We start from the raw sequence: 23,260 nt of genomic DNA, 5'->3' as shown, positions 1-23,260 counted from the left end.
TACTAACCCCCAGAATGTCATTAAAGAATGACTTGAAGTGTAACTGCAGATATGTATGACTGGCCTAGAAATCTCAGAGGCTGTCTGAGCATAACTGGAGTAGTATTGATACTACAGTTAGCAATACCTCCCAATTTCGATATGCACTGATGGGGGAACTGGAATGAGTAACAGACACAGAACGTGTGCCCCACACAATCAAACTGCAATGAGTGACATCGTCAATGGAAACAGATGCCACTCAGGCTGTTATTTACTTCAGGAATGGTATCTTGCTAGTGGGCTCCACTGTGGTGTAAAACTAGTTTTTGAATTTAAACATGCTTACAGATAAAGCTGTCCCCAAGAGCAAATCTTTTATTATTCATGTATCTATTTTCAAGATAGAAATAAAACAACATTATATCCAATGCTTAAGAAACCATAATTCAAGATAGACCACCGCCAAGGGGAAGTAATTTCTAGGTTGGGCCTACGAACATAGAATTAACAAAAGATATATTTAAAGCAAAGTAAAGTATTGGAGGTCAACAGTTCTGTCAGTTTGAGTTTCCTAAATTCACAGGATGAAAGAAGGTAAAGTATGAGAAAAAAACAGAAAAGAAGAAAAAGAGAAATATATGCCGGGGGAAGGGAGTGCATTAAGAAAACAATATGAGAAAATTATGAAGTTTGAAATATAGAGTGAGTTATTGAAATGCTTAAAGAGGCACCATATAGTCTCTCATTCAAAGGAACTATAAAAAAGTTATTAGGGAATTTACGGGTTTTAAGTTTGGGGAAGATTTAAAGTCTCTAAAGTTATCTCAAAAGGAAAAAAAGTAATTAACTTTGACTTAAATATTTGAAACTATTTTAGAATCAAAGCATTTTATCAATAAGGCTGCAATAATCTGTAACATACCCTAATCGGTTAAGAGGAATATTACATACTTAGAACTCTTACCAATCTGAGATTGATAACCAGTATCTGCAGATATCATATAATATTATATTAATATCAATATATTAACATCAATGAAAAAAGGGAAGGCATTTTTGTAAAATAAAACAGAGAAGCAGCACAGCAGAACATGAAACCAGGCTTCGGAAATGGTAGAACTAGATTTGACTTGTTCTTCCACCATTCATGAACGGAGAGACTTGGAACAAATTCCTGAATCCAGCTAACCTTGATTTTTTTCATCTGCAACATGGAGATGGCAACTGTCACATCAAGTAGGTTTACTGCAAGGGTAAATGTGAGGTACGCAGCATCTGTGGTAGTGTCTCATACGTGCATTATTATCCCCTTTTTACTTCTATTAACTAGAAACTAAATAGAAACTTTTGCAAAATTTCAACTCTTCAAACAGGCTAGAAGAATTTTAGATGTTCTGGATAAATCATAGGCCATGAATTCCAACCGACATATTTAGCAAGTTGTACACTCTGTGATATAGAAACAAACCACATGCAGCACAGCAGGGAGGCAGAGCTCTACGAAGAATGACCCACAAGTCATGGGAATAAGTGAGTCAATAACACGTCACCCATTATCAAAACCAAACAAAACATGGACCATTAATAACTATCATGTACTGTTCAAAAAGGTACAACACATTCTTACTGACGTCCTAAATATACAAGAGAGATAGGAACAGAAAGAGAAAGGAACAGAGAGGAACAATAAAACATCAAAAACAATTAATAAACTGGGAAGAACTACATTTCTATCAAAAATTACTTTAAATGTAAATGAATTAAATGTTCCATTCAAAAGACAATGGGTGGCTGAATAGATGAAAAAATAAAATCCATACATATTCAGCCTACAAGAGAACCACTTCAGGTTAAAAGACACATACAGACTGAAAGTAAAGAAATAGAAAAAGGTATTTCATGCAAATGGAAACAAAGAAAAAGCTGGGGTACCATACTCATACCACACAAAACAGACTTTAAAACAAAGCCTGTAACAGGAGACAAAGAAGGGCATTTAATAATCATAAAGGGATCAAACTAACAATAGGATAACTCTTGTAAACATCTATGCACCCAACGTAGGTGCATCTAAGTATATAAAGCACATACACACATAAAGGGAGAGATTGACAGTGATAGAATAATAATAGGGGACTTTCACACACTATTAACATCACAGGATAGATTATCTAGACAGAAAATAAAAAAAGGAAACAATGGCTTTAAATAATATATTAGACCAGACGAACTTAACACATATTTTTAGAAAATTTCACCCAAAGGCAGAAAAATGTACTTCATTTCAAATGCACATGAAATATTTTCCAGGATAGATCACATGCAAGGCCACAAAACAAGTCTAAAAAAATTTAAGATTGAAATCATTATCAAGAATCTTCTCCAGGGGTGGCTGGATGGCTCAGTTGGTTGGAGCATGAGCTCTGAACGACAGGGTTGCCAGTTCGATTCCCACATGGGCCAGTGAGCTGCACCCTCCACGACTGGACTGAGAACAACGAACTGCCACTGAGCTGTAGGAGGGGTGGCCGGGTGGCTCAGCTGGTCAGAGTGCAAGCTCTCAACAAGATTGCCAATTCAATTCCCACATGGGATAGTGGGCTGCGCTCCAAGCTGCTGAAGATTGAAGACGGTGACTGGACTTGGAGCTGAGCTGCACCCTCCACAGATAGATTGAAGGATAATGACTTGGAGCTGATGGGCCCTGGAGAAACACACTGTTCCCCAATATTCCCCAATAAAAAATAACAATAATAATTATTATTATTACAAAATAAAAATAAACACAAATATAAATTTAGAGATGTTATTTTTTAAAAAAAGAAACTGCCACAAAAGTTTTAAAGAAAAAAGAATCTTCTCCAAACACCACGGTATGAAACTACGTATCAATTACAAGAAGAAAAATGAAAAACTCACAAACACATGGAGGATAAGTAACATGCCACTAAACAATGAATGAGTTATCAAGTAGGTCAAGGAAGAAATTAAAAGATACATTGAGACAAATAAAATGAAAACACAGAACTCGAAATCTATGCGACACAACCAAAGCAATTCTAAGAGGGACATTAATACAGACCAACCTCAAGAAACAAGAAAAATCTCAAAAAACAATAGAACCTTAAGTCTAAAGGAACTAGAAAAGAACAACACACAAAGCCCAAAGTGAGCAGAAGGATGGAAATAATAAAGATCAAAGTGGAAATAAACCAAATAGAGTCTTAAAAAACAAAACAAAACAAAAAAAACCCCAACAATACAGGAAATGGTTCTTTGAAAAGATTAAAAAAAAATAAAAATCAATCAACCTTTAACCAGACTCATCAAGAAAAAAAAGCAAGAAGACACAAATAAATAAAATCATAAATGAAAAAAAAGTGATAACTGACACCACAGAAATACAAAGGAGTATAAGAAAATACTACAAACTATTATGTGACAACAAATTCAACAATCTGGAAGAAATGGATAAATTCCTAGAAACATACAATTGTCCAAAACTGAATCAAAAGGAATCAGAAAAACTGAACAGACCAATTACTACTCAGTAAATCAAAACAGTAATAATACTCCCAACAAACAAAAGTCCTGGATCAGATGTCTTCACAGGAGAATTTTACCAAACATTTAGAGAAGAATTAACATCTATCCCTCTCAAGCTATTCCAAAAAATTCAAGAGGATTGAAGGTTCCCAACCTCATTTTATGAGACCCCCATTATACTGATTCCAAAACCAGATAAAGACATTGACATTACCAAAGAAAAATATGATAGGCCAATACCCCTGATGAACATAGACTCAAAAATCCTCAACAAAATATTAGCAAACCAAATACAGCAATACATTAAAAAGATCCTACACTATGATCAAATGAGATTTATTCCTGGGATGCAAGGTTGCAACACTGCAAATCTATTAACATGATACACCCCATAAACAAAATTAAGGATAAAAGTATATAATCTTATCAATATGCAGGAAAAGTGTTTGACAAAATCCAGCATCCGTTTATGCTGAAAACTCTCAGCAAAGTGGGAAAGAGGGAACATACCTCAACATAATAGAGGCCATATATGACAAACCCACAGTGAACATCATACTTAATGGGAAAAGCTAAAATAATTTTCTTTAAAATCAGGAACAAGACAAGGATGTCCACTTTTACCACTTTTATTCAACATATTATTGGAAGTCCTAGCCACAGCAATCAGACAAGAAAAGAAATAAAAGTCATCCAGATTGGAAAGGAAAAAGTAAAACTGTCATTATTTGCGGATGACATGAAAGTATGTACAGAGAACACGAAAGATTCCATGGAACACTATTAGAACTGATAAATGAGTTCAATAAAGTAGCACGATACAAAATTAATATTCAGAAATCAGTTGCATTTCTATACACCAATAATGAACTGTCAGAAACAGAAATTGAGGAAACAATCCCATTTACAATTGCATCAAAAAGAATAAAATCCCTGGGAATAAATTTAGCTAAAGAGGTAAAACACTTATATTCAGAAATTATAAGACACTGAAGAAGGAAATTAAAGAAGATAAAATCGAATGGAAGCATACACACTCATGAACAGGAAGAATTAACATCGTTAAAATGTCCATACAACCTCATCTATAGATTTAATGCAATCTCTATCAACATACCAATGGCATATTCCACAGAACTAGGACAAATATGCTAAAATTTATATGGAACCTGAAAGACTCCAAATAGCCACAGCAATCTTGAGAAAGAATAACAAAGTTGGAGGTATCACAATACGTGGTATCAAGCTATACTACAAGGATACAGCATGGTACTGGCATAAAAACAATGGAACACAAATCAATGGAACAGAATAGAGAACCCACAAATAAACCAAATGAAACTAGATCACTTTCTACACCATATACAAGAATAAACTCAAAATGGTTTAAAGACTTAAATATAAGATCCAAAACCATAAAGCTCCTAGGAGAAAAGATAGGCAGTATACTCTCACACATTGCTCTTAGTAATATTCTTTCTGGTATGTCACCTCAGACAAGGGAATAAAAAGAAAAACCAAACAAGTGAAACTACATCCAACTAAAAATTTCTGCTCAGCAAAGGAAACCATCAACAAAACGAAAAGACATCCTACTGAATGGTAGAAGATATTCACCAATGATACATCTGATAAAGGGTTAATATGCAAAATTTATAAAGAACTCACACAACTCAACACACACACACACACAAAAACAAAAACAAACAGAAAAACCATCCAAACAATCCAATTAAGAAACGGGCAGAGGCCATGAATAGACATTTCTCCAAAGAGGACATACAGATGACCAATAGACCTATAAAAAGATGCTCGCCACTAATCATCAGAGAAATGCAAATTAAAACCACAATAAGATATCACCTGGTACCTGTCAGAATAGCCATCATCAATAAATCTATAAACAACAAGTGCTGGCGAGGATGTAGAAAAAAGGGAACCCTTGTGCACTCTTGGTGGAATTGCAAACCGGTGCAGCTACTATGGGAAACAGTATGGAGTTTCCTTCAAAAAGTTAAAAATACAACTACCTTATGACCCAGCAATTCCACTCCTGAGTATTTATCCAAAGAAATCCAAAACACTAATTCAAAAAGATATATGCACCCTTATATCACTGCAGTAATATTTACATTTACAATAGCCAACACATGCAAGCAACCTAACTGCACATCAACAGACGATTAGATAAAGAAATTGTGATTCATAGATACAATGGAATATTACTCAGCCATAAAAAATAATAAAATCTTACCATTTGCAACAACATGTATGAACCAGGAATATATTAGGCTAAGTGAAATAAGTCAGACAGAGAAAGACAAATACCATATGATGTCACTTATATGTGGAATCTAAAGAACAAAATAAAAAACAAATGCATAGATGCATGGAACAAGCTGATAGTTGCCAGATGGGAGGCTGCATAGGGGGCGGGGTAAAAAAGGTGAAGGGATTAAGAAGTATAAAATTGTAGCTACGAAACAGTCATGGGGATGTAAAGTAAAGCACATGAAATATACTCAATAATATGGTAATAGCTATATCTAGTGCCAGGTGGGTACTAGACTAGTCAGGTGATCACTTCTTAAATTATACTCCTACAAACGTCTAACCACTTTGCTGTACACCTGAAACTAATATAAAATAATATTGAATGTCTAAAAAAAACACAAAATAGAAAATCAATGAAACCAAGAGATGGTTCTTGGAAAAGATAACAAAATTGATAAACCTAGACTCATCAAGAAAAAAAAGAGGTCACAAATTAATAAAATCAGAAAGAGGAGAAGTGACGAACTACACCACAGAGATACAAAGGATTGTAAGGAAATACGACAAACAATTGTATGCCAAGAAATTGGACAATCTGGAAGAAATGGATACATTCCCGGAACAATCTTCCAAGACAGAATCAGGAAGAAACAGAAAGTTTGAACAGATTAAGTACTAATGAAATTGAATCAGTGATTTAAAAAACAACACAACACTCTCGATCCCAGCTGCGAGGGACTCCTCCTCTGAGTCCCCAATCCAGTGGGCAGGGTCCCCCATCCAAGCTCCTCAGGCTCTAGGCACAGGAAGTATTCTCTCCACAGGGGTCTAGGTTCAAGCCCACAGAACTCTCTTCCTGAAGTTCTAGGTTCTTCAATAAACTCCAGCCTCTTTGCCTCGTTCCTCTAGCCCCAGGGAAGATGGCTGCTTCAAATGTTTACCTGAGCATTCTTTTTGCTTCTTCAGTCTTCCAACACGTTAACCTCATTCTCTGTGTTAAATTATTTCTATCACAACGAGTGTAGTTTCGGTTTTCCTGACTTCAATAAGAACTAGCAGCAGCAGAAACCAATATTAATGGATTATATTTTTCTAAGTACGCAACAGTATTTTGGCACTAGCACTTCATTTTATTTGTATTAATTACTTATACATAAAATCTGTTAGAACTGTTCACCTGAAAATATGCCAGTTTTTCATAGTAATATTTGCCCCCAAAAAAGATTTTGTTAGTACATTCATCTGCAAACATATAGTTAAAGTCTCCTTAAACATCACTTGTTATTTTAATTAAATTTCACATGTTCTTAATTGTGTTTACCCTTGAATTTGCCAAGCTACATAATTTCTTCCTAAAGAATAAAAAAGGCTGAGTAATCACACATTTTAAATCAGTGGGGCCCAGATGATTAAATTTCAACTCTAATTTAAACATATTCCAGGGTGGTTACCAATTTTTATTTCCCCTTAATTAAATTATTAAAAATGTCATTACTTATAGAGACCCATATAAAACACATACATGACCTACACCCAATTTCCAGCTTAAGAAACAGAATATAGTCAGTATTTTGGAAGAGTCCCATGTACGCCCTACATCACATCCTAGGCCCAAATATAACCACTACCTTGAAGTTTGTGTTTTTCATCCTCTTGCTATCCTAAACAAGTCAGTGTTTAGTTATGTATGTATTTAAAAATTGAACTCATACGGTTTGTATTTTTCTTATGCCTTGTTTGTGCCCAAGATTGCATTAACAAGATTTATCTACGTTTGATACAGGTAATTGTAGTGTAGTCAGTTGTACTATTCAATAGATGTTCTTTGAAAGAAAATAACATAACTTATAATTATTGTTTTGAAAAACATGTGAGGTGTTGAGGCCACTGCTATGAATATGAACACAGTTATGTATGTCATCTAATCACCTGTGCACTGGGATCCATCTATCGTCTGTCTGTCTGTCTGTCTGTCTATCTATCTATCTATCTATCTATCTATCTATCTATCTATCTATCTATCTATCTATCTATGCATGCTAGGGACCAAATTCTGAGTCAGAGAGAGTACAGACTTTCATGACTTAATTTCATATTACCAGACTGTCTCCCAAGAAAAGTATATCAATTAGTATTTTATATTATCAGTATAAAAGAGTCACTGATCTATATCTTCACAAATATTTTACATTCCTGGACTTTTTAAATTTTTAGAAAGGACACTAATCAGTGAGGAGTATTTACCAGGATGAAATTCTAGGCATAATTTGAGAAGTGTTTGACACTTACACTGTCATTTTTAACATGTGGTCATGCTCCTCTGCAAGTCTCTACTATGTAGCCCCCAGTGTACCTTTATCAACATTCTCTTACAATGCAAGTTCATCCAGACACCTTCACTGAAGAGAAAACATTTTAGCTGAGTTTAGAAGGATGAATAGGAGTTTGCCAATTGAAAATGGAAAGAGGAATAACTGCAGGACCTCAGTCACAGAGAAGGAAACATTCGCATGGAGGTTAGTGTAAATAACTTTAATCCCATGGTGACCTTGTACTACTTACATGAAGACTATGCTTTCATATGATAATTTGCTTATACTGGGTCTCTGTGGGAAATGGCATTTTATGACTTTTAATTAATCTAAACTGTCTACTGCACTAAAAGAAAAACACATTTTTGCAAAGTGCACATTGTAACACAATGATGGATAATCTCTAAAATAAACCTTAACTCAAAATATCAGAGGACTAAACACTTTTAATTAGCTGTGGTTTTCTTAAGGCAGTCAGGTCAGAAAAGTAAGGGATTAGTGAAAATGAGGGAGTACAACTTTACTATTTTTTTTTCTAAAATGAATAAATAGCAGCCAATCTTAGAATTAAATGCCTAACAACTTGACTTTCTTCTCATTTACTCTCCCTTCCCCTAGGCAAAAGTACCACTGAAACTAATGACGATTCAAGAAATCTTCATTCAAGAGAAATGTCTAAGAATCCTGAGAAATGTTTATTTGAATTGAGTAAATTTACATTTGGTACCGGGGAGGAGACAAGAGATGAGAAGAGAGAAAGATACCGGAAGCTTCTTAACTTTGGAAAAATATCATAAATGACAACATTTCTTTCAAAGCTTATGTAGAGAAATGTAAACATCTCAAACAACAAAACGGTAGCGTGACTTATGTGTGCCCATAATCTAAAGAGATTATGGAGTGATATAATCTTTTTAGAAAGCACTTCTATATTACCTAAAAATTTTAAATAATTACTTTATACCACGCTCACTACCTCTAAACATTAGAATGATTTGTTCTTTCCATCTTCCTTTCTCCCCTTCCTTCATTTGTCAAAATCAATAGTATCTTTTAGTTGACTTCCTTCCTAAGTCTCCCAAATTCTATGCTTGCCAGAGCAATACTTTCAAGATATAATTGATATCACTCCAATTCCCTAAATACAATACTTCAGTGGCTGGATATTACATATGGAATAAAATGTAAACTCCCTATAAAGTGTACAAATTTGTATAGACTGCGTGATCTCTCTCATCTCAGGCTCACTGGGTCCCAAAACTATAGGGGCATTTAGATGTTTCCTTTGCCTGAAATGTTTCTCTGCTCCCTCTTCATTCTCCTTCCCACCTATTCCAAATACACACACACACCTCATCCATTTAGAGTCTTCCCTCCCAGCATGACTATGCCGGCTTTGGGGATCTGCTTGGTATATATCTCTATGGTTTTATCACTTTCTACTTCTCTATAAAGAAGTATTTGAGTCACACAGCATTGCTCCCAATTCCAAGAATGCACTCATTTCATGCCTCGGTACTTGATGATTCACCTGCTAAAATTTCCTTCCATAATTTTTTTCACCTGTAAAGTATTCGTAAGTCAGGACTCCATTCTAGTAGCAATTCCTAGCTCAAGCTTTCCCTAATCAATTAGGTAGCATCTGGCTTACTACTGTGTTTCCCCCAAAACAAGACCTAACTGGAAAATAAGCCCTAGCATGATTTTTCAGGATGACATGCCCTGAACATAAGCCCTAATGCACCTTTTGGAGCACAAATTAATATAAGATCCAGTCTTATTTTCTGGGAAACATGGTACATTATAGTGTAATTATCTGTTTGTATGTTTGGCTTCTCAAGTACAAGGACCCATTTATCATTCATCGTTTCTCTCCAAGTATCACGCAAAGCATCTTAACAATAAAAGGTACTCAAATAAATGCCAATTCTGAGTTCAATTGTCTTTAAGGACAACACATATTTGGATAAATTTTGTTGACTTAAACCGGGCTCAGTACTTTATAGATATGCTTGATACATACTAAATTCCAATAAGAAAAATTACATGCATTGAAAATACAGCTCCACTGTTTTAGATGAGAATATAAGGATAATGAAAAATTTGATCGATTACTTATAAAAATTCACGTTACATGAGACAGTTATACGTAATACAATAACAATACAAGATTGGGTTATATAGAAACGCCACATAAAATACAGGGTAGAGCTCAACAACTAATGTGTGATTCTATTAGCACTCTTTCCTCTCTTTCATGTGCCATGCTAAAGCGCCATTTGAAAGATTCCGGTTCTTACCTATTTTCTAATTAAAATATATCTTAGAATAGGATTTTATGCCCTTGGATTTTTAGTAGGGATTAGTAATTCTCAATCAGAGAACAGACTATGGAAGGCACTAGGAGTGGCTGAGGTATATCAAGAGGCATATCAAAATTACTGGCATGGAGGCTTTTTCAAACAATATGTATACACAATTCTGACCCTAGTTATGGATTCTCCTGCAATGAGCCAAATCTCACATATGAATATTTTGTATTCCTCAGATGTAAATCTGAAAACCCATGATCTCATGGATCAAGAGACAATCAAAGCCCAAATAGTAGCAACACTGGTGTCTTTGCTATGCTCCTTGCTATGCTTAAAATTCTATTTTTCTTTTCTGTGGACAAAACTTCACTGATCTTTCAAAGTCCAGCTTAAATATAAATTTTCAAGTGTATTTAATCATTACCTCTTCTGTGTTTCTATAGTATTTTATTTATATAAGTGAAAAAATACTTGCTATACTGTAAGTGGCTATTCCTACATAACCATTGGTCCTTTCATTAGTCTATGAGCTATGAGGGAAGGGTTTATACTTTTATTTTCTATTGATTTAATAAACATTTTTGAATGATAATTAAGGTATTAGACTGTGATATCTGATTCCTTACTGATGTAAATATCATAAATTTTATTATTATGTTCTATTTTATGAGATAATCCACTCATTAAAATTTTAAGTTGCCTTTCTAGAAAGCATTTTGGTGATAAATATAAAGAATCTGGGGGCCGGCCCGGTGGCTCAGGCGGTTAGAGCTCCGTGCTCCTAACTCCGAAGGCTGCCGGTTCGATTCCCACATGGGCCTGTGGGCTCTCAACCACAAGGTTGCCAGTTCAATTCCTCGAGTCCCGCAAGGGATGGTGGGCTCTGCCCCCTGTAACTAAGATTGAACACGGCACCTTGAGCTGAGCTGCCTCCCGGATGGCTCAGTAGTTGGTTGGAGCGCGGGCTCTCAACCACAAGGTTGCCAATTCAATTCCTCGACTCCCGCAAGGGATGGTGGGCAGCGCCCCCTGCAACTAAAATTGAACACGGCACCTTGAGCTGAGCTGCCGCTGAGCTCCCAGATGGCTCAGTTGGTTGGAGCCTGTCCTCTCAACCACAAGGTTGCCGGTTTGACTCCCGCAAGGGATGGTGGGCTGTGCCCCGTGCAACTAGCAACGGCAACTGGACCTGGAGCTGAGCTGCGCCCTCCACAACTAAGACTGAAAGAACAACAACTTGAAGCTGAACATAACCCCCCACAACTAAGATTGAAAGGACAACAATTTGACCATTGTTCCCCAATAAAGTCCTGTTCCCCTTCCCCAATAAAATCTTTAAAAAAAAAAAAAGAATCTGGAAAACAATGTTCATTGCCTCAATCCAGTAACTATACGAATCTATATCAAGGAAATAATCGAAATATAGTAAAAAGCTTATGTATAAGGATGTTCAGCACAATATTTCTTAAAAGTAGGGAAAATTGGGAAGAGTCTAATTTCTTATAAGAATCAAATTACTCACTAAATTATGGCACAATCATAAGATGGATTATTATGAAACTATCTTAAATGGTTTTTGAATTATATTAAACAACATGGGAAATGCTCACATTATAATTTCCAGTGTGAAAAAATATATAATATATAAAAGTGACTACAGATGTCTAGTCAACTGGAATGATGAATTAATTCCTTCTGTTGAAAACACATAGCAATGAATGAGAACATAAAGAGAAAACAAACAGACACAGTATGCTTTTAAAATATTAATATCTCCGTGGACCAGAAATAGTACAGAAGTCCGTGTTAACAAACAGTGCTGAAGTGAGAGGTAACTGGAGTGTGTGAGTGGAAGAGAAGGTAAAGATCTTGGCTTCTGTAGAGACCAATGAAGGGAGAGTTCACACAGCAGGGAATGGAACCAGTCTTACTATTGGAAACCCAGAGCTGTGACTGGGCTCTCCAACCCATCCATGAAAAGAGGATAAAAACAGTTACAACACAAATGCAGCCATATGCCTGGGGCAGCAAGAGAGGGCAGACTCAGCTTTCCGGGCAAGATCTGAGCTAAGTCATTCACTAACTTGATGCCTGAATCTGTAAAAAACTGAATCTCAATATGCCGACATTGTAGGAACCCCAGGTTGCTGATTGGTTTAGTTCTGGCCAAAGGCAGGCAAAGTCAAAGCAAGTGAAAAATGTTAAGAAAGTGCATATTTGAGGTGTCAGAAGACTGGAGAAAACAAAGGACAGGCAGATTGTCCTTGATTGGCAGTTTCTGTCACAATTCCTCAACACTTCAGATGTAACTCAAAAGCAATTACAGACAATACAGAAATGACTGGGTATGTATGACTATGTTTACAAAAAGAGGCCTCATTGCGCCCACAGGCTATAATTTTTCTAACACCTATTTTTAATCAACATTCCAACACCACAAAGAAAACTAATGAGTACAGAGACAGCTTACAGCTATTACCAAATAAAAGACTGATTCATTTCAGATGGAACAAAAATACAGAAAATCCAAAAAGGACCTTAACATATTTTTGTAAACATCAGAGATAAAGGAAAAATAATATATAAAACAAGAAATTAAAGATAAAAACAGGTATAGTAAAAAGAAATACTAGAAATCTGGAAACAAATTATCATGATTTAAAAATAGTTGCATTGTTAATATAAACACCATATTGGACAGAGTCAAAGAGAGAATTAATGAACTGAAAGACAATGTTGAGGAATGCATAAAAATTATAGCAAAAGGGGGTGGCTGTGGATTTTTTTAAACAGAAAAGAAGTTAGGACACATGGAGGGTTAGGCCAACCAGCTGCAATGTACATATAAAATGAGTTCAAGGAAAAGGGGGGAAAAGTAATGAATATGTGAACAGAGAATTGTTGAGAATTCTTAAGACATGAAGGAAGACATTAGTCTTCAAGTTGAAAGTTCTCATTAAGTACAGAGAGATAATAAACTAACTAAATAAACAAACAAACAAACAAACAAATTCTTACTACACATATTAAAGCAAAGCCAAAGATGAATCAGAATACTGAGAAAATGATGAAAGTCACCAAAAAGACAGACTATCTATAAAAGAATAACAATTAGATTGAAAACAGAGTTATCAGTGATAAGAGACGGCAAAAAAAAAGTTATCTTCAAAATACTGATGAAAAATAAGTTGTTCTAGAATTCTGTATCCAACAAAATCATCATTCAAAAATGAAAGGAACATATTTATTTTTTCATTCTTTTTGGGACTAAGAATTTAACACCCATCAATTATAATTGAGAGAACAACCAAATGGGAAGGGGGAAATGGGATGTAACAATGTTAGGATAATGATTGATTAAATATAATGCCAAATGTTATTGCCTAATGATTATAAAAAATATCAGTAATTTTTAAAAGAAAAATGATAGGACTAAAAGTCTGGAAAAAACTAGAATAAAGATGAAAAATAGTTTAATTATAAGTTAGAATGCTCAAAAATGCCCATATTTGGGAAGATAAATATAATTAAATAAATGTATAGCATGTTATAAAATAATGTAAAGTAAGAAAATATGTTAACATATAAGATCAGCCAATACTTTAACAGAAAAGCTATGTATAGTTTCCAAAATGTATTGGAGGAGTCAGGGAGAGAATATTGAACAATTTGTCAAGATAGTATAAAACCAGAAAGAACACAGAGTGTAAATGTAAAATAAATTATCCAACTATAAAGCAGAGACTATAGGAATGAACAAAAATTGTATGCATCATGATTCCAATGGTATAATTCATGCATGTTCAACACACATACACCAGATAAAAATATATCAAAATATTTACATTTTATCGTTGGGCTATAGCATTACAGATAATATATATTCTACTCTATATTTTTCAATGTTGTCTGATGTTCCAATGCTGAAATGATATTTATTTTAAAATCATAATAAAAAGTTATTTTAAAAGAAGCTATTGGTTACATCTGAACTGAGTTTATAACATCATTTTTTCTTTCCTCAAACAAAAAATAAATGTCAGAAATTTACAATTGTATATATAACTGGTATAAACAAATATAAATCAATACAAACAAGTTTAAAGACAGGTTTTTACATATATCTGGACACAGACATTACTTCAATTTGAAGATAAAGTTAATGAATTTTAAACATTTTCAAGTCAGGTATTAAAGGTGGGAGAGGGGTAGAGGATACAGAGAAGAATTTGCATGAAAACATTCATGCCCAGTACCAGTAACCTAATTACTCAGTGCTCTGTACGTGTTGAGTTGATTTAGGTCCTGTGGCAAGTGCTATAATTTCTACCCAAGAAAGACACTGGAACAGAAATCATCATCATTTGGCATGACTGCATATAGAAAAGCTGCTGACAGCCAGAAGAGATCAAAAGCAGATCAAGTTGCTTAACAAACTACATGTCACTGAGCTCAGACAGCCAGAGGAGTACCCGGAAGACTTGTGGAAACTTCGGGAACAAGTATATAAATCAAACACAGTGGATGCACTTATAAAATGTTGACAAGAAATTCAGTTGTCTTATGAAATGTCTCAGCCATGGCATTATTTTTCAGTCTTTCCTTAGAAATAAAAAAGTCAAGTCTCAAAGCAGAAGCAGAAGTGATACAGCCAGAGGGTGAGTAACTTAAAAGCTTTTATCTGTCTTAACAAACTAATCGCACTACTTGTTCTGTTTTTCGTCTTATGAATAGCCAATATTTATTGGCTATCAGATGGAAGGTATTGAGATAAATTATTTACGTACATCATCTTATTTTTTAAATCTTCTGAAAACATGCTTCAGACAATAAGGGGACAAGCTATTTGAATCTTCTTAGATGAATGAGAAGGAATCATTTTTAGTAGGCTACATTTATCAAAGTAGACATTATTTTTAACTAACTATTTCCAAAATAACATAATCTAATGATTTCTCATTTGACTCTCATTTAGTGAGATAAATGTGCATATCTATTTATACCCATCTCATTCCAAAAAGGGACATGAGGGCGTTTCATTTTATGCCTTGTTGATATGAAATGCTATGTTCATGCCAAACCCTTCCCAGAAATTGAATTTAGCCAAATTTTAGCTCATAAGTTTTCCTTCCTTGTGTCATAAAACATCTTATTTTCTATACAAAAACTAAAATTGTGTAAAAGCAGAAAATAAGAGGTATGATTATTATTCTTGTCAGTTTTTAAAGGATACCTCAGAGTTTGACAGCCTTATAAATAGCTCTTCAAGCTGTTTTCATTTTACAAGACCGATAATACATAATTACATTACTTCATGAACTACAGTTTCATTTCCCCACCTTCACTGTAAGCTCCTCCATGTTTCTGTTACTAACATGGTACCAGGCTTGCATTTCTTAAAATGTATTGCTCTGACTAGAGAACCTCCCAGATAGTGTGTGAGAAAAGGGCTCTGTACTCAAATAAATCAGGGAACTACTGTTAACCCTTCTTTCAGACAACATTGTGAATTCCTTATATTCATTTGGTCATGAAAACACTGCATTTCTAGGGCACCGAACTGTAAGAAGCTATGGACAAACTCGAGGAAATACTATGGTAAGGAAATGCCATAGGTGCTAGATGAAGGATCAGGCCTTTCAGAGAGTTTGTCTATACTTATATAAAGAGTAAACCCTTCAGGTTAAAATTGTTAACTTCTGAACCCTCTGAGGCACTCACAAATTGCTAAGATACTCCTTCAATATTGAATATTCTGTGGTTACCACATTGCTCAAGAAGACAGATGTATAAGAGGAAATATTAGGTTGGTGCAAAAGTAATTGTGATTTAACAGGTTACAAATCATTGCAAAAACCGCAATTACTTTTGCACCAACCTTATAGTACAATAGCAGTGGCCACTCAACCTTTTCAACCCCACCATCTGGTGTTAGTTCTCTCTGTTTAGCTCTAAGTCTTGTGAGAACTTTCCATTTTCACGGCTGCATGTATAGTTAATAGCTGTAGTAAGAAAGCATGTAGATATGAAAAACAAATGAGGTAACATTCCAAAGTAACCCACCAATCAAAGTAAACATAAACCTCCGGGTAGTAAGACTGCCATTCTTCTCTTTTATCAAATCACCTGTAAACTATGAAGTTCTACTTTGCAAGACTTAATTGTTGATCAAAGTGTGAAATATTTTCCTGATAACCTAGAAATGCCTTTAGCACTGAGAGAGTGAGAGACAGAGGAACAGAGAGAAGGAAGAATTTAATAAGCAAACCAAGATATCTCATATAATTTTGAAGTATGATAAATACTATAACATGAAAAGTTTTTTGTTTTTATTTTTAAAGAGGGCTCAGCTCACAGTGGCCCATGTGGGGATCAAACTGGCAACTTTGGTACTATTAGCACCATGCTCTAACCAGCTGAGCTAACTGGCCAACCGTTGTTTTTTTTTTGTTTCGTTTTTTCAATTGTTTTTAAAAAATCATATGTAAATATATAGCAACACAGTATTATACAAATATAACATCTTTTATCTATTATTTTTTAAAGACAAGGCACTAATTCTTGGGCGTAAGCAATGAGCACCCATATGGGAGGTTTTAAGAGGGGGACACCTAAGCAACAGGATTTCAGTGACGATTGCATCTTTGAGCACACATTATCACCTACAAATGCTTGATATGCATCGGGCCCATAATAAATGTTGCTGAGTGTTTAGGAACTACAAGCAAACTACTATATGATGTTTCTGTGTTGACTTTAACCCATATAAAAGCATCTGTAACCAGAATATAGAACAACTCCATAAATGTGATTACAGATCAATATGGATAAGCATTTCAAAATTGGGGTAGAATCTCTTAAAAATTTATATCATCCTTTTGGTCTCTGCACGGGGGTAACCAAGCCTCTCCTTTTCATCTAGTAAGACAACATCAGTTGAAAATCTCATGTAAATTTATTCACTCCCTGTCTGTGCTTCATGGAGTTAGACAGGGGCTTAAATAGATAGCTGAGGTGTTCTCAACTCCATAACATTAAGAAACTTCATAAAAAGGGGATAAAAGGGATTTTATTTATAAAAAATAATTTTGAAAATTGTAAACTATTTGCTTTTGTGTAAATGTTACTTTTAATTTAGAAATACGAAGAATTTTAGACGCTCTTCAAAATGATTTGATATAACGCTTCTGAATGAACAATAAAACATACAGGCATGTGTTGTTCTTTTCCCCTGTGTTTTTTTTCTTCCCCTGACCAAATATGTGAAAGGAGATATTTGTCCCCATGAAAGTTCACAAGCTACAAAATCTTGAGCAAGTATATCAAGGGAGGGTTGGTTGGGAGGGACTATTCATCTTTTAACAATGACATGACAAATGTGCAAATGTTCTTGGCTATAAAGTGAAAATAAAATAGTCAAACTTGCTCCTGATGAAAGAGATTGCTATTCAAATCACCAAGATACTATTCAATAACTAAATTTGCAATACACATAACTTCATAAACGACAAAATAATAAGATTATTGGTAAATTATTTTCTTTTGCTCCACCAAACAATTTTTAGTTCTACAAGTCTGTAAAGACTTTTTCTTCAGAAACATTGAAAGTTCTGTCTTCGCTCATGAAAACAGCATAAATAACAAACATGAGTTTCATTAAGATTATAAAGTTCTTTAAGATTATGTTACCTTTCAAGTCTTTCTTTAGTTTTCTGAGATCTTTTTGAAAATCTTCAAACTTCATCTGTGTGGCCTGAAAGAGGTCCTGGGGTTCTGGTAATGGAAAGACACACTGTTCTTTTCCAGCATCCTAATTAGCAAGAAACACATAATTTTTAAACAAATCAGGGTTAATATAAATAAGACTAATACAACAGTAGCAATGGCAACCCATCAAAAACAAACAATGCCAAATCATTAAACAATAAAGAATAACAAATTATGACTATATGTAAAAATTGTCTTACCTCATCAAAATTTCGAAGATAATAGGAAACGATATATGACAAAAGGCTTCTGCTATTGTCCTAGGCAGAAAGACCAAAGTAAAAATATGTTTTTAAAAATAGTAAATATATAGTGTTAAATAAATTCCAGTAAATCAGCATATATAGATGAGAACAGTTAGAACGAAATATGAAATTCGATATTTCAAATTACTTTAGTGACTGTATCTAAGGAGTTTAATGGCAGAGACTATCTTATTTTCCCCCAGAATTCCCAGCTAAGGTCCAAGTGGAAGTATAGCTGTTTAAGGATAGGGTCTCAACTGTAAATACCTTCCAATTTTCACTCTCCTTGGTCAGAAAATTAGTTCATTACTTTTATGTTTTATTATTAAGAGGTATAACTACTATCTTAACTGAAGTGATTAAATGTTGCCATTTCACTGGACCAGCAAGTATCACTTCAACAGTTAAGTTTTACTGTCTTGTTAATACATTGATTAGGGAAATAAAAAAAGTTAAGTATTTTAAGTAATCAGAAGCTTTAAGAACACAAATACATATTATAAATTGTGGAAACTAAGATTGTGGAATTCATATCAATGCACCTATAAATAATGCAATGTATGTAGTTCTATAGTAAAACAATGTAAAATTGTTTCATTCTAAAGTTATTCAAAAAACAGCTTTTCATCTGATTTCTGGAACATTTGGAGGCATTGTGTATGTTTTTTGCATTGTTCAAATTTAGTACTAGGTAATCTGAATGTGAGAGATCAAATATATATTTTAAAAACAAACCCTATGATACTGTGTTCCTTGGAATGTTGAGTTTAACCATAATTTCCCCCATTTATAAAAAGAATAATATCTCTTTCCAATCAAGTTTGACATGATATGGTAACGTAACTATCAGAGACTTCTGTCATAGTAATATGCAGTAGTAGTACTAGTAGACCTAGTCGTAGTAGTAATGATAACAATACTAACACAATATCCATTACACAGTAATAGGTAGCAATAATGATAATAAAACATATTTATTAGAAAAAGGATTTGCTTGCAAAATGACTTAAGCAACTTGACTTCAGTTCTCTTTCCTAACTTGATTAGCAGTATCTGAATCAGTTAACAAAACATTTATTAAATGTGTACTGATCGCATGCTGAGTTAAAATTCTGAGTGATCTGAGTAAGAGCTCTGTCAATGCATGTCAACAAACAGCACTAAAGAATACAGTTATATTTGTATTATAGAAAAAGAACCAAATCAGGAAGACCTTTCATGGTTCTTATGAGAATGCAATTTTTTTTTAAAGTCCTTCTTCTTGATTCATTAATCTTTATCTCGATTACTCCTTAATTATTTAAATTAAAGGAAATTTAACAGATTGGGAGATTAAATAAGATATATCAACCAAATAAAAAGAATCCCTTATTCATATATAATGATTATCAGAATCTACTTCAGATACATTTTTGTAAGTTAAACATTATGTCAATGTTTTTTATATTCCAATGTTATCTGCAAAAGTTACTGTTTCAATACAACAAGCAGTTGTTAAGAACTACTCAAGAACTACCATGTGTTTACAGTGCTTTTGTTTTTGAACAAATGTGCTTTATAAGGCTGACATAATAGAAGTTCCTACGAAAGTGTATGTCATACAAATATAATAGTATTTGAATAAATATAACCATAAAAATCACAAAAATTATATGTTGTTGGTGTTCCAAGAAGGGACTATACTTTATTACATTTTGGAAAAGCACAGTGTCTGGCATTTCATACAAGCCCAATGAAAGAAAGTTAAACAGATGTATGAGTGGATGTATGAATAAACAAATAAGTTGTTGACCAACAGAAAACAAAATAAAATCGTATCTCTTTCTTAGGAGGGAGATTATTTCATTATCTAGGAAGGACAATTTTATATATTTTCATTTGTATGATCCAATTGTTTACTTAAGCTTAATATTATAAAAACATATCCATAATTTCCTTCATCATACAGTTCTGTGTGGAGATATTTTTATCAGAGAAACAGAATTCCTTTATTTTCTAAGTTTATAATCTTAGACTTTAACTCTGACCATTATGCTTGTTTCCCTAATATTAGATTTCTACTGACACTCTTATAATTGTTTAAATGTTAATTTTAAACAAACACAACTGTAGAAGTAGGATCAAAATATAATCAGGCCTGCAAAAGGGCTTAGACATTCCCACACATACCCGTATCAAGGAGAGGAACAGAATCGTCTTTCATATTTTATTTAGAAACTACTTTCACTTGTCCTTGTTTTGCTTAACATAGACGGAAAGAACAATGTAGATACAGTCTAATTTATGAGTCCACAAGGATAAATATTAGCAGACATGGTACAGAAAAAAAATGAAAAAATACTTATTTTTATTTTAAAATATTGTTTATGCAATTATTCCTTAGGCATAGAACTCAAAACTACTCACTTAAGAAACATTATTATTCACCTAATCACAAATATATGATGACCATTACTTTTATCTAATTCAAAACAAAGAAAATTTCCACCATGGAACATAAAGAAACATTTGTTACAACTGATTTGTAGTCAAACTTATTATTAAACAAAACATCTAATCCTCAATTTGCCTAGATACATTCATACAAAATACTTACACTGCTTTTGACATCTTTCAGCTTCGGAAGAATGTCTAATCCAAAACCATCTGCCTGTCCCCGAGTCTTATTTCCACCGTTCATGTAGTTACCAAAGGCAAGAACCAAACCCAGAACCTGCATAACTCCTGGGCCATTTTTTAATGTCTGTAAAACAGGATAAAGAACAATTTCTCTCTTATGCAAAGTTTTATTGAAACTATCTTAAGTCAGTTGCAGATATTCATATTATGTTAATAATTTGAGGTCATATCCAAACTTTATCATTGTTCATTATTAGCTCTATTTGAAGAGAAATGTCTCCAAAGTGGACTTTAGAAAAACTGTAGCACTAACAAGCATTTAGGTATGCTTTTGCAAGCTGAGAGATACCAATCTGGGCCATTTCTATGATGTAATTGTAAGGAAAATAAATAAGGCGATCAGATAATATGACAACCAGTACAAAATAATGTCATTGCTATCATCCTAATTGTACCTACCTCTGGAGCAATACACATTTTTGGCATAAGTTGTGGGAAAACTTACAGAGACATAGTTACAAAAATTAATTTCCAAATGTAGATTTATCCCTGAAAAATTCATACTTGCTTCTTTCAAAACACAAAGTTTAACCTGAATTTGCATGTCACTTCCTCTGAAAACGTGCCATTAATAAGACTTCTTTGCAAAATGATTTACCACAACCAGAACAAATGGTTCTATTGATTTGTGACAAATTGTTTTAAATGTCATTATTGGTAATTGCTGCCAAGTATTTATTCTTTGTTTTCAGAAGATCATACAGCTGTTCCTAAATCATTTGGTTGGAATCATTAACAATTTGTCAAGGGACCTTTCCAAATATGAAGGAAAGTAAATAAAATGCCTTCAAATCGCATTCAATTGGCAGTTTTATGTGTAAGAGGTCCATGAAAAGTGAAAATTTTGCTTTGGCAAAAGCAGAAGGGACAAACAGCATTAGGAATAGAGACAGTGGCAATGTAATGGCTCTGTGCGATGTCAGAGGGATAGTGGATGGGGGCGGGGGGGGGTTGACACAGTGTGAGGGATATAAATGATAAATGCCTAACTATTACATTGTTTTGTGCACCTGAAACTAATTAAAAAAAAAATTTTTTTTTAAATCTCTGGAGGTTGATGCACGATAACCACATTCTCACAAAGAGGTCCTGGGGGGCCAATGCGCCTACCCCAACATTACTTTGTTCTTGAAGCTAAGTCATAATAGGTTGTCTGCCGTGGGCCTGTTATCCCTCAAATTTTATGAGGACTTCGAATAAAAAAAACCATTTTTGAAATGTGAACATGACTGAACACAATTAAATATCAGAATCCAAGCTTTAACCCTCTATGTAACACAACCCACCTCACACAATTTCTGTAGTAATTCCAGTTTTCGTCGAATTGAGCAAATGCTTTCTGAAAATGTGGACTGGAACAGGATGCAAAAAACTCGCTCTGAAAAGTTGGGGATTAGCGACAGCTCATAAAGGAACCTAAGGAAACAAAGCCAAGTTAAGAGGAATAATATAACTCATATAAACAGAGGTTTATCCTCGTATCATTTGTAACAATTACTATACACAAAAGACATTGCATCTTCCAAGTGGAAAGAGGGCCCCCTCGCCGCCTGGATGTCCACTGCAGGGTCCTGAGGTACGCTTACTGTTCAGGTTTGTCCAGAGACTTGGCGTTCTCCTTGTCTTTGGAGGATCGGCCGTGCTTTTCAATTTTTTCCAGTTCATCTGACTGTGCTCTCTGGAAATCCAAAGACAAGCTGTTTTTCAAAATCTGGTTAATTGAATCCCTTAGATAATGATGATCTTAATATAGCAAAACTCTCTATATTTTCATATTTCCTAGCATCTCTTTGTAGTTAAGCTTGACTTAATTCATGAGGCATTTGAAAGTGTAAATATGTTTAATGCAAACCAGATCATCTCCAAACCTTCCAAATAATGTTATTGACTATTAGTGATCTGCAAAACATCTATTTATTCAAGCATACTTTAAAACAGTACAGTCTTCCTCTCTTGCTTTTTGGCTGTTTATAATATTCTCCAAAATGCAAAAATTTCATTTTAAAGTGGTATTTCTTATTAAGGAGTCAATCAACTAAATTTGCAATTAATTTGAGCCTAAGGTTTGTCATAAGATTTTTAAAGAAAAAAAAAGTACTTATTTAACTATTGCAATCATTGTTTACGGGTATTTTTTTCTTAG

At 34.0% G+C, this 23,260-nt stretch overlaps 1 protein-coding gene across 2 annotated transcripts in view; it reads right to left on the bottom strand.

The window, feature by feature from the left end:
- The window catches only part of FMN2 (formin 2), a 317,737-nt gene that overhangs the window by 95,287 nt on the left and 199,190 nt on the right, over window positions 1–23,260 (bottom strand). For both annotated transcript variants that reach the window (XM_019746843.3, XM_074316783.2), the window contains 5 exons: window positions 22,704–22,795; window positions 22,404–22,533; window positions 21,035–21,181; window positions 18,394–18,453; window positions 18,116–18,236 (listed from right to left, as the gene is read on the bottom strand). In XM_019746843.3, the coding sequence (XP_019602402.3) occupies window positions 18,116–18,236; window positions 18,394–18,453; window positions 21,035–21,181; window positions 22,404–22,533; window positions 22,704–22,795 (550 nt within the window). The remainder of the gene's footprint in view (window positions 1–18,115; window positions 18,237–18,393; window positions 18,454–21,034; window positions 21,182–22,403; window positions 22,534–22,703; window positions 22,796–23,260) is intronic.

Source organism: Rhinolophus sinicus, chromosome 6 (genome assembly GCF_057876585.1).
Source record: "Rhinolophus sinicus isolate RSI-liver-muscle chromosome 6, RSI-T2T, whole genome shotgun sequence".
Classification (NCBI taxonomy): domain Eukaryota; kingdom Metazoa; phylum Chordata; class Mammalia; order Chiroptera; family Rhinolophidae; genus Rhinolophus; species Rhinolophus sinicus.
Note: the sequence above shows the minus strand (reverse complement) of the source record. Positions and strands in the feature narration are given on the sequence as shown.